Source organism: Ruditapes philippinarum, unplaced genomic scaffold (assembly GCF_026571515.1).
Source record: "Ruditapes philippinarum isolate M1 unplaced genomic scaffold, ASM2657151v2 ctg7112_1_1_1_1, whole genome shotgun sequence".
In the NCBI taxonomy this organism is placed as follows: Eukaryota; Metazoa; Mollusca; class Bivalvia; order Venerida; family Veneridae; genus Ruditapes; species Ruditapes philippinarum.
The window spans coordinates 41,861-55,321 of record NW_026852665.1 but is presented as its reverse complement, the minus strand read 5'-3'; the positions used below and the strand labels follow the sequence as shown (position 1 = coordinate 55,321).

The 13,461-nt window shown below is 31.7% G+C and overlaps 1 protein-coding gene across 1 annotated transcript; it reads left to right on the top strand.

Moving 5' to 3' along the window:
• Window positions 1-610: 610 nt before the first annotated feature.
• LOC132720495 (protein draper-like) lies at window positions 611-9,398 on the top strand. Its single transcript, XM_060704650.1, has 9 exons — window positions 611-629; window positions 1,578-1,715; window positions 3,726-3,947; window positions 4,111-4,320; window positions 5,366-5,503; window positions 6,188-6,319; window positions 6,660-6,810; window positions 7,653-7,744; window positions 8,234-9,398. The coding sequence occupies exons 1-9, from the start codon at window positions 611-613 to the stop codon at window positions 8,284-8,286; spliced, it is 1,155 nt and encodes a 384-aa protein (XP_060560633.1). The 3' UTR covers window positions 8,287-9,398.
• The last annotated feature ends 4,063 nt before the right edge of the window (window positions 9,399-13,461 follow it).

The window sequence follows — 13,461 nt, the reverse complement described above, 5'->3', positions numbered from 1 at the left end:
TTAACTGTTCAAACGTATGTAACTGTCGTGATAATACAAGTTGAAATGTTGTAAGTGGACAGTGTAAGACTGGTTTATGCGATCCAGACTGGCATGGCCTCAGCTGTGAAAAAAATACAAACAAATTATTCATTCAAGAAATATTAAAACCTTATGATTATGTTAAACACTAGTTAAGGGTATGTGATATCTCTGATTGTTTTGACTTTAATTTAAATGAATACAGAAATTCACCTTTTTGAAATTTTAAGCTTAGAGCATGCAATGTTTGTTATAAATGCAAAAGTACCAAGATTTCAGGAGCTTTCCATACACGCTCTTCTATTATATTATAGATTTGGAAATTATTTGGAATTGTTAGTTTAGTTTGAACGCGACAAAAATAAGGTTAGATCATAATATTTGTGTTTGTTTTTTTTCTTTTGAAGTTTGTGACTACCGAAGATTTGGTATAAACTGTTCAAATACATGTTACTGTCGTGATAATACAAGTTGTAATGCTATAACTGGACATTGTAAGACTGGTTTATGCGATCCAGGTTGGCTTGGTCTCAGCTGTGACAAAGGTACAAACAACTTTTTATTCAACAAGAAATAGAACCGTATCTTTATGAACCAATATGTAGTTGGTATGTTCTTTTCCCGGTTTTGTATTTATGTTATTGCAAACGTAAGATTGTTTGACGAGCTTAACAGAGCAACAGATAAGCTTTAAAAGTGAATTGGGTATTACTCCATCATTTCCTTTGGAATTGGGTATTGGCTCCATTTACTTGGGTATTCCAAAACTCGATACCCTATGATTTCAAGATCAATTGGGTATTCAATTATGAAGATATGAATTTTATGGTTTCAATATCAATAAAATTAAATTTAGATATCTTAACTGTTTTAAAAAGAAAATAGGATTAACAATTTACAAGAACTTTTCACAGTTGTTTTATTTTTTATATGAAATGCTCATGTTGTATTTCATAATATGTTTAACAAGTTCGTTTTCTGACTGATTTTTGATTATTTGCGACTGTTTTGTTTCAAATCATGTTCCCTTTTGTACGACGCCATATTGCTTTCCAAAGCGTCCATTGATATAGCTGGGACCTACTTATCGACGGTCTCCGCAAAATCAACGGTCTCTGCCGGTCTGTACGCACCTTATCTGTTGCTCTGAGCTTTGCATAAACGCTTTTTTGTCATGTTATGGATTTGTAAATTATTTAGAACTGCTAGCTTGAACATGTATAACCTAAGGTTAGATTGCTTTTTTCATATTAAGCATGCGGCTATCAACTATTTGGTATTAAATGCTCAACTGTATGTAACTGTCGTGATAATACAAGTTGTAATGCTATATCTCGACATTGTAAGACAGGTTTATGCGATCCAGGTTGGCGTGGCCTCAGCTTTCTGAATACTTAAGCTGAGATTATGCTAGTGTAAAAGTAACAAAGTTTGAAGAGCTTTGTGTACACGTTTTCTTTATCAATAATAAATTTGTAAATTAGTTAGAACTAATAGCTTACTCACTAACCATGTAAGGTTAGATCATAATTCTTATGGCTTTTTTTCTTATTTAGTGTGTGACCATCGAAGATTTGGTGTAAACTGTTCATCTGTATGTAACTGTCGTGATAATACAAGTTGTAATTCTATAACTGGACATTGTAAGACTGGTTTATGCGATCCAGGCTGGCTTGGCCTCAGCTGTGACAAAGGTACAAACAACTTTTTCATTCAAGAAAATGTAGAACATATTGTGATGTAGATCATAAGAGGAGGGTACGTTTGCCTTCAATTTCAATATGTAAAGTAATTTACCATTTTGTATACATTAAGCTTAGAGCATGCAGTTTATGTTATTGCAAAAGTGATACTTTTTAAGGAGCTTTTCATACACGCTTATCTATCCTATCATATAAATTTGAAAATTATTTAGACTTGCTCGTTTGAACGCCTAAAAACTAAGGTTAGATTATAATTTATATGTTGTTTTTTTCCGTTGAAGTTTGTGACTACCGACGATTTGGTATGACGCTACTTTTATTATATAATAGTTACTTAGTTCAAACTTCTAGTTTGTTCGCTTACTAAGTAAGGTAAGATTGTAATTATTATTATTCTTTTCCAGTTTGTGACCATCGAAGATTTGGTATTAACTGTTCAACTGTTTGCAACTGTCGCGATAACACAAGTTGTGATGCTATAACTGGACACTGTACTGGTTTATGCGATCCAGGTTGGCATGGCCTCAGCTGTGACAAAGGTACACACACATGTTTTATTCAACAAATAATGTTCAAGTATATTTTTTCGGAGGGAGTAAAATAAACAGTCGCTAACATATAGTTCGTTACCATGTTTATTATTAGTAAATTTTGGTAAAATGATACATAATTTTTGTACTCTATGTTGTCAAGATATTTGAAAGCAATAATCTATACATGTAAAAGAAAGGATAAGATATGATGGGCACACGAGTAACAACATCTTTTGTTTCTTTATTTCTATTCGGATTTTGGAATCTGTTTTAAGTTTAAGAGGGGCATTTTTCGAAAGCACTGAATAATATGTGAACATAACAATGAAACAATTGTCTGTATAAGTTAAGTTATAAGGAATATCATGATAGGGGAGTTATATGGCCACATTTCAGCTATACTTGACGGATAGAAAAGGGCTTCGGTGCCAATCCATGCATACTTAAAGTCAAACGGGTACCTGAATTGAACTACCGGTCTTCCGTAGGCATGCTGGATAATATCCTCACAAGAATGAACGCAGACGTTCGTGATTCGAACACACAGTCGAGATTGAAAAGTGGTTCGGAATCAGTGACGTTTAAAACTTCACACTCGTACATATCTATACATTTGTTTAGCTTCCTGCAATACTTTTGACACTGTGATTACTGATTAGCGTTTAACTTTAGTGATATAATCATAACAAATTGAGCAGCTATAATGAAACTTGCTTTCATCACCAAGTCACAAATTTGAAAAAACGACGCCTGTCATATTTAGAAAACATTTCAAGTAATTTAATTTCCAAGCGCAGTTTCTTCGTTCCTTCTTCTGGTCAACTGTTGCAAAATGGAGTATTTATCGGGCATTTATTCGCCTAACATTTAATTTTCTAGATTTGTGTCAGTTTACCCGTTTTGAAATTCCTTCGATATGAGTTATCTGGGAAAATGAAAGACTGGCATCTTTGTTAATGATAGTCTTGATTTTATTGATGTTTTGGTCAGTCAGTCATTTTAAGTTGACACGTATACACTTTTGAACTCATGCACCTACCTCATAATGTAATTTGTTGCACTTCCTTGCTTATTGCCATGAAAATTACAAATACAATTATCAACAGTTTTAGCAGATGTTCCGAGCTATACTTACACAAACAAAAACATCATGAGCTAAATTAGAAAACATAAACATACTTCATATTGCATTACATTTTGACGCCACCTCGTAAATATAATATCGAGTGTGTTTTATTTTACGAGCGTATATATTTTACACTTAAACAACATATGACTGTTGGATATAACTGTAATCTATAAATACAATACTAATGAATATTTAGTCAATGTCCCTTCATTATCGATATCTGTTTGGGAGTTAACCTTTATGTATTTACTCTAAAAATACCAATTGCAAAAAGATGTTACCATTTGGGGCTGATTTATCGTTATATCAATTCAATTTTGACTTTGTTCATTGTTTTAGGCGGAAATCTGATTCGGAGGATAAGGCACCAGGTTAGCACACAAATGTCTTCAGAAGCCAAAAGCACTAACTCGACATTTGCTGTTGATGGACAACTAGGCCCTGATCCGGATAAATGTCAATGTTGTAGTATAACAAATAATTCACCGTTATCTTGGTGGTTGTTAGATCTAGGGAAACGATATCCGCTGAAAAGCATAGTAATTTTTGGAAGGAACAACGGTAACTTGATAACAACACACATAAAATTTGTCAGAACATATGCATTTAAAATACTACATTCGTTTATATGTCATACTGAAAAAGTTATATATTTAAATAAAAAAAAATATATAATATATATATTGTGATATGAAAGAACATTATTAATGCATTTTCTTTTCAGAGGATTCGTATCAACAACTAAAAGGCTTCAAACTTCTTCTTTTTAATAACACCGCTGATGATAAACCTGAAATGGTCTTGTCCAATGACTCCCTACATACGATCGAAGAAAATAGATATGAGCTAACATTGAATAATACTTTAGCAAGATATATTAAAATAGAAAGACCGGGCGTTCTAACACTTTGCGAAGTTATTGTTATTGAAGGAAGTAAGTGTTGATTTGTTATTATCACAATATTGTATTCTTATTTTTTTACAAAATATGTTTTATGTAATTATGTTTATGCAGAATTTTGTTGATAAGCTTGAACACCACATGCATTTGATATTTGCAATGAGACAGGTAAACTCCACCACTGTGTCGCCGAGGCGCCAGACCTCTTGAATCTAGGGCAGTCTTGAATCTAGACCGCCTCAACGGTAGAGTTTCGTAGATCTGGGGTCAGGGGATGACGGATCAAATCAACTTCCAGCTGTAGCAAAATATATTCCTTTATTATAATTAATTTAATTATTTAAGTTAAGGTTAAAAAACCAAACGTACACAGTAAATCTTGTTTTCTTTCAAAAATATTTTGTTTAATTGTAGTGCATTTAAATATTGTAAACATATACATGTACATATTACACAAGTACAAATATAATATAAGACATGGTCTCAGAATTCAAATAATATAAGTCAATTAACATTAAATGTAAGCAATTTACAAATGCAACATATGAGGAAAATTACCTGTAGCAAAATATATTCCTTTTTATAATCAAATTTAATGATAGAGTATTAGTATATAGGGGATATAGGGATGATAAAGGTGAATTTGTACACCTGTGACACCTGCTTATTAAACCATGCTGGTGTTTGTTTTTTCAATTTAAACATTTGTGTCATCATGTAAACACTGTGTTTTACAACGGATTCTGAATCGACTCGAACTTGTATAGAGGCTGAATTATATGCTTTTATGGATGTAGGATTGAGTTTTAACTAATGACCTTCCTTTATTATTTATGTATTATATCTTTGCGAAACGTAAGTACATGACATTGTATTTGATGGTTGTATTGTAATCGATTTATAACAATTGCATCCATTGACATATACTCACCATAGCAAAGGTTATAACTTATGCTATGCATACCACGATTTAGACTTTTTATTTATCTAAGAAGCGGATCCTCAACGCCTTCATGAAATAATGGTATGTGTGAACATAAAAAATACAATTTTGAAGATAACAAACTATACTTAACAGATTGCATTGATGGGACATTTGGAAAGGAATGTGTACAATTCTGTCACTGTGCTGATAATAAGCCCTGCCAGACAATACATGGTTACTGTCAATCACCAATTTGTAAACTTGGTTGGATGGGCAAGTCATGTAATGAAAGTAAATATGAAAAATACAGTACAATTTGTTTGAAAATTGCAAAGTACAACCATACTTATTCAGAACAATTTTATACATTCATTGATATACATGTGTACCTTCTTTTTACCTTGCACATACATTATAAAGATGTGTAGTTGAATTAATTTAGAGAGAACAGAATATGATAATCATGACCGTTGTTTGCCAATGGTTATTGAAATACCAATCGGAAGTACGAGAATATTCCCGCATAAATTAGTCGGCAACCTATATTTAATAACCGATTTATACTACAGCAACTCCTTTAATTTACTTATTGCCGGAAGTTTACGAAATATTTGAATATCTTAATTTGCTTGTTCCTTTACATTCATTTGTTTGTGATAGCTAATAGTAAAAGTATCATCCCGAGAAAAATGCGCCTCGAGAAACCGTACTTTTACGACGGGTAACAGTTTTGCTGTTACTCACAAACCTATGTGTTATTTATTTTATTACCCCGAACAAATACTTGATTGGGACAATATTAGTTTTTATTACCTATACAAAATACAACATATTTAGTTACATGGTGCACTAGAATTAAAAGTGACTTTACAAACTAAAAAGAAGTGATAATAATTATTATTCTCCTGTGTAGTGTCCTCTCTGAACCTGAGGGCAACTGGATTGATATTAACAAATTAACGTTAACATTTCAAGGCTGCTCTGAGAGCACGTTCGGTGAAGAATGCAAACAAGTGTGTTATTGTGAGGAGAGCACTTGTAGCAGCGACTATGGTATTTGTCCTGGTAAATGCAGATATGGATATCGTGGTGTACATTGTAACATAGGTAAGTATTTTCTATGCATCTTTACCAAAACCATCTCACTTATTCACAAAATAGAAAATCTACATTTCTTCATGTATTTCTATTGATCAGCCAAAACTGATGAACTCATTTGATTTCAACGCAATTAATTATATATAGTTATATGATATACACATTGTCTATGCTGTGTTAATGATTTTGTCTTCATCTTGTGAAGTCTTAATTCAGGAGTCTTTAGTTGACAACAAATGCTTGTTTTTTACTTTAATTATCCATATTAATCTAAGGATTAGCTGACATACATGGACGTATAGTCTGGATAAAAAGAGTTTGCAACGTTTCTTTTACATTTTCTACTCAGAGGGTATAGAAGAAATAGAAGCAGCTAAGACAGCGGTTCATTCATCTTCTGTCGTTATCGGAGGCTCAGTTGCTGGCGGTGTTGTAGTGATTGGCATTTTGTTGTTGTTGGTTGTTCTTATATATAAACAAAGGATGCAACGAGTCAAACGGTATATTTCTTGTTTTATTTGTTGTAAAGATAAATGAATTTATTATAAAATCTATAAATATCTTTAAAATGCCTTTCCCTGATTGGCTAACAAGCATTTTTTGTCAAAAATAACAGGTCAATATCAGAGTATGTTCACTGTTTATTCCTAAAAAAAAGATTTTCACAGTAAATTCACCGGTTTTTTCTTCTAAAAATAGTTTTTCTGGAAATCCCCTGAACGACTCGAGAATATGAGGTGACGTCACGCAAAGTGTGTTGTTATTATTCAGAAAAAAACGTTGACTGACTCGTAAATAAGAGTCAAATAAGTCTATTTTATTAACAGTCTTAACATTTTAAAGAACAATACGAATTAGCGTGCCAATGCGCTCACTTAAACGAAAGGGCCAAATTATGGAAAAGACTTTTCAGCTGTTGAATATGATGTGATATGTACTGAAAAAATAATATCATTTTTTCAGTACATATCACATCATACTCAACAGCTTAAAAGTCCATATTTGTATGATATTTGATTATGGGTACGTGCATATAAGTATTTTTCACAAAATAAAACAGAGAATTCAGCTTATTCGCTGCTAGGATCGATACGCTGTTCTTATTATTTAATATCATAACCAGACCTCGTCGAACAAGTCTTCTATTTTTACTTTTAAATTATTGTTTGAGTTGTTCTGTAGGGCGTCCCTCTTTAATTTTTAAAATGAGGGAGATTCACTACGCTTTATAAACCTAAATAATTTTGTAATACATAAATCTACATATCGGATTTGAGACCACCCCCTAATTAAAGTTTTTCGTTATGTATGTTAAACAAAGAATTGTTTTTATAATTAACAGGAATGAAAGTGAAAACTACTACAAAACAATCCATCGCAATATGGCACAAGTAGATGATGAGACAACTTACGATACAATTGACATTTCACACGGTAACCAAAAAAATCATTCAAGTCACACAACTTAAACTGAAAAATGTTAACTTGGATAATTGCAAATAATATGTGTATAGTTGATTAAGAAACAACATTTAATCAACTCTTTAAAAATGTATGTGCTGTTATTAAAATTTTGTTTCTATAAATAATACCGGCATAAAAGTGCCGTAACATGTCATTTTAGCATTCACTGGTGAAAATAATATTGAGTCAAGTACTCTGCCATGTGATGTCTAGGACAAAGGGTTTCAAATAATAAGCTAGATAGTTTCTGCATATCAAACTTTAATATCGTATTAAATGAGTACGCATCTAATGAGAAATATGTACCACTATATTAAAAGAATATTGACATTGACTAACATTTCTATCTGAAGCGAGTTGCAAATTACTACACATCAACTCAATTCAAATACTAACAGAAATGCTTAAGTATATTGTCAACAAAAGTTATATGTGATATTAAATGTTTATATGTTGCAGATAATCAAGACCAACAGAACGAAGAAGATAATGTGCGTGTTACAGGATTATGACATTTCAATCACAGATTCAAACTTTTAGATATTAGATATATATGTTCGTATTATATTGTGATTTTGTTTGTCCATACTTGAAGTATGTTCAACCGTAAAGTTGAAATAATTTAGTATTTAGAGTGTGTTTGACAAAAACAAGGGAAGAATTATATGTACGGATGAGGTACATGGCATGCCTGTATAGAGTAGATGATTAATTGTTCTTAAACAAAGTATTATATTTCATCATATGAATGTTAGTCAAAATCAATAACAGTTCTTTATTTTGTAAGAATTATTTTGATGGAACATTGAAATAATAAATTTCTTTTTCATCAATATTTGACTAATACTTGAAATATATACATGTACTTATGAAAAATGTGCTCATTGGACCGATGGTCTCTGGATTGCGGTCTTTTAAATTTATATGTATATAGACAGATATTTTTAAGCGAAGACAAGTTTTGGGATATTAGCACAAGTTCTGTTTTGAATATGTATAGAATATATAAAATATTCAATTGAATATGAAAATAACTTTGACGCATTACCAAAGAAATTACATACAGTTTTATTAAAAACTTACAATTTAATTACAACTTTTGAGAATACAAACAGGGAGGTATACGCGTAATACTTTACTAAGAAACCAGCGTTATTGTTTATTTTGCAACAAAAAAGAGATATAATAGATGAAGTCAACTTTGTATATGTCATTGTTAATTACAGATAAGGCTTATACACAAATAGATTGAACGGTTTTATTATGCCATCTCATCTGTGTTTAAATTGCATGAATTGTTTACTTTTTCAAATACATGTGTACAAATGATATCGCTATCTTTTGCAAATATATAAAAAGAGGCATTTGTAATCTGAAATTCATTTCTAGATAATATGACATACGTAATAAAATGTTGTAATACTTATTACCTTACTTGTCGTGTATTTATAATAATGTAAAATAAATGAATAGATTTTTCAAATTTTTCTACGTAGGTGACATGCTTTTTGCTCATGTTTACCCATTAAGATGATACACTTATGTATAATCCTAATAAAAAGTTTTTCTGTTCTTTAAGCGGTTAAGTAAAAATAGATTGAAAGAAATTAATATTCAAAGGGAATTTTTTTCCCAATGTCTTGGATTATTTGGATTATTAAATGAAATTAAAAGGAAATTCACGACAATTTTACAAACAAAACTCAAATACAATACATTGATAAATAAATGTGCTTACAGAATGTAGTTAGTTTTACTTAATAATAGGAATATCCTTATGTTTAATTACAAATGTTAATTAGATATGAATGAATTGGTGGTGTTCAAGCTATCATCAAAGTATTCTGTGTTTTTTTTCGAATATATCTTCCGCCATTTTCGTTAATCTCTAATCAGAGTTGTTTTACCTCCTGCTACAGAATTAAAAGCAAATACAAAATTTGTTTGGATTACTAGTACGTCTGTTCGTCCCTCTGCATTCCTACGACCCTAAACAATGTCAGTATACTCGAAAACGAGGTCGATCACACCCATCCGTTTCGCTTAAAATGCTTCTGGCATCATATTCCTATCCGAACCGCAAACATATGTCAGATATTTTTCTTGCATATTCTACCAAATGCATTTTTCTTTTAAAATTATGTATCTAAATTTTCAAAGGAAACTACTATAAAAATTGTCTTACAACAGCGTATGAAATTACAACTTCATTCATACATCCTAAGTGTGCCATTGAACAGCACGCGACTCATCTGGCATCTTCCATGCCAGATGTTATTTCTGGTATTGGTAAAACTAATGGAAACGCCAGTCTGATATGAAAGAATACTTAGGATGAACGAGATAAAAAATGTACATTGGCGCAATCAGCAATTAACAACGAAACGGACAAAATGACTCATAGTTATTTCCTGAGCCGTACGAATTCCATGCAATCGTTTAATGACTTAATATACAGACAATAAAATATAAACAATTTAATCTCTCTCACCAAATTATAAGGTGTCTTTTTCGAAATCCCCCTCATCATTCGATCATGTCAATGTTTATATTGCAGGATGAGTCAACATGTAATACAATATGAAGTATATTTGCTAATTTAGTTCCTGATTGTGTTACTTTTGCTATGCGTCAAAGCATCTGCTTTCACATGATGTGTAGTCAATTAATTAAGAATTGCATTCGCCTTTAAGTATACCTTACACGAGTTAATGTAAAATTTTACTGGTAAAGCTAAGTTAAAATTGTTGAAATACGGCTATTTGGGCGTTCTTAAGAGAATCAATGTTTTCTCTGTTTCACATAAAAACTCTAGCAAAACTAGGAAAATCTGCAGTAAATATTTATAAATGGCATTTATAATATTAATGGTAACGATGAAGTTATCTATGTAACTGTTTCGGGGTGGATTCATTAATAGAAATACTTTAATTCATATCAAACAATACAATAACAAAAACAAACATATCAGACAACATCAAAACACGAGGCAATCTGATTTATAATTAGGAGCTATGCCCCATCGTACAAATCAGCTTCTTTCTATTACTTTGACAGAATATATGCTTAATAATTATACGCTTCATCAATAGAATTAAGCGTGAACCACGGTTAACTCAGTGGGCGTTGAATCACAGTTGTGACACGTTCGATTCCACAATTTAATAAAAATCTTGTTATACTTTCACCCGTTTTGCTTCTCGTTATTTTGTGTCGCATCTACAGAGTAGTTGAAACATATAGGAATCATTCTCTGTCGTTTGTCTGTTTGTCAATCCGTCCGTCTGTCCGTCACAGAATTGTCCGTACTACTTCTCAAAACCTGCTAGTGCAATTTCATTTAAAGTTTTCAGGAATGATAAGTACCAAGTTAAGTTGTGCAAATCATCGGCTTTTTCCGGTTCAATGATATTTGTCCAGGTTATGGCCCTTTAATGAATTTTATTTTTAAAGTTTATCCGGGCTACTCGTCTTATACCACTAAAGCAATTTTTAATAAAACTTTACAGGATTGATATGTTGCTCAAGTACTTGCGCACATTTAAAAGTTTTGAATAATTTTAGCCGAGTTTTGGCCCTTGAATATAAAAAGTGTTTTGTGTGTTGCAAGCTACACATAATTTTGTCCCGACTACTTCTCAGAAACTACTGGTGCCATTTCATCCAAACTTTAAAGAATGATTAGTATTTTTATTTTTTAAGTTTGTCTAGACTACTTCTCTGATACAACTAATGCAATTCCAATGAAGCATTGCATGCTTCACATTATATAAACGATTTGAACCCCAACCGGATCTTGTAAGAAGATGTTAGTGTCAGCCATTTTCTGCCGCTTAAATTGTTTAATATATTGGTATTTATATTGATACTTTTTGATGTTTGGTTAGTAAATCTATATTTATATCGTAGAAGAGAAACTGTTTTAAACCATTTAAGTTATGCAAAATATAAATGCTAGCTTTAAGGCTATAAAATAATCGAAACTCACGAACAACTTCCAGGTGATCAACACTGAACACGAACAAAAATCCGTCATATTTCAAGATTGATTTAGTTAAACATTTGGTAATGATATCGAACTAATAAAGTTATCAATAACAAACGATAATTTAGTCATCTTAAAATATATTGCTGTATTTTGAACAATACAAATTAAGGGTTTTACTATGTTGATCGATTCCGTAAACTGAACGTTACTTGCTTGTGATTGTGAACGTTGAACCCTACTTTTGAGTTTACAAAATTTATCTGCACCCTGACATGTGAGTGTGTTCAAAGATTTAAATGATGATTAAACTATGTGTCAACACTTATTCCACAGATCAAACATTCATGTTGTGTTTTCATGGGCGTGCAGTGAGTGTTTGTTACACTGAGCTACTGTCAAGACCCCCAACTGCAAATGATTCATCCAAATCTATCTGAAATACATGTACATATATTTAGCAATTAATAGAAATGAACTGGACTTTTGTGTTAAGATAAATATAGCCAATGATAAACTTTTTAAGTTGTGTGAAAAGAAAACTAAGTAATTACCTTATGTATACAGTGGCACGACTTTAAATTATTTAAAAGTAAATGGAGAGTGAAAACTACCTTTTAGACATTTAACAACAATATACAGGAAACTCCATTAACTGATTTATCAAGAGTGATCCGATCCTAGTTTTCCTGCCAGGAAGACATAGTCAATGCATTTCTGAGAATATAAAACCGGTGTTTTTGAAAATCATTATGAAATCAACGGTAGGTGTAAAGCTTTCCAACATGTTGAAATAAGTAATCTGGCAAAAATCCTGTTATAATCTTTCGAGGAAGATTGATACGACGTCGTGACGTTATATAATAAATAGTAGAAACGTTTATAGTACTTATGATATAGCTTAGCTTTATATCTTTCCGAAGAAAAATAAATGGTAAATGAAAATGAGGGGTTGTTATCTTTCTGATTCGTATCACAAGCTACTTCATGCTGGTATTTCAATAGACAGTGAAAACATGATTAAGCTCCATTCATGTGCAGCATTAGTTACTTATATAGATCTAACAGATGTGTCAAGCTCTTGAAGCACAATAGCTTCATATTCTTTGCGATGAAATTTGGAACAAAGGACAAAAACAATAAAATTGTCAACAGTGACTCGCAAGTTATGGTTCAGTGAAACACAAGTAGGGTACAAATCATTAAAATTGTTTTAGCAAGACGGGTATAGTCATCAGAAAGTTTGTTTTATCAATATTCAAATATATTTATACGAGTGTCTGTTCAGTAACATGCGGTAAAGACAATAAAGTTAAGATTCAGATATGAGTTATAGTGAAGTTAAACAATTTTAGGCATAAACTTGCTTGTGTAAACGGCATGTGTTGACAAAAACAAAACATGAAGTTAAGAGCACAGCGTTTAATGCGCATATATTGAACGAAGCAGGTTATGGAGCAAAAATAAACTATTTCTTAAAATGATTTAAATGTTAACATAACTTCACTTATTAAGTGCAAGCCGTCTTTAAAAGTTTTATGGGTCATCCCGTCTCTTTGTTAGGAACGATGTTGAGGTCTTCTCTCAAGATCCGGTTTGGCTACAAATCGTTTATATACTGTGGACTTGATTGGTAGCCCAAGTTGTTGCGCATATTACCCGGATTTTCCGGTTGAATGATTTTCGCCGAATTATTACCCTT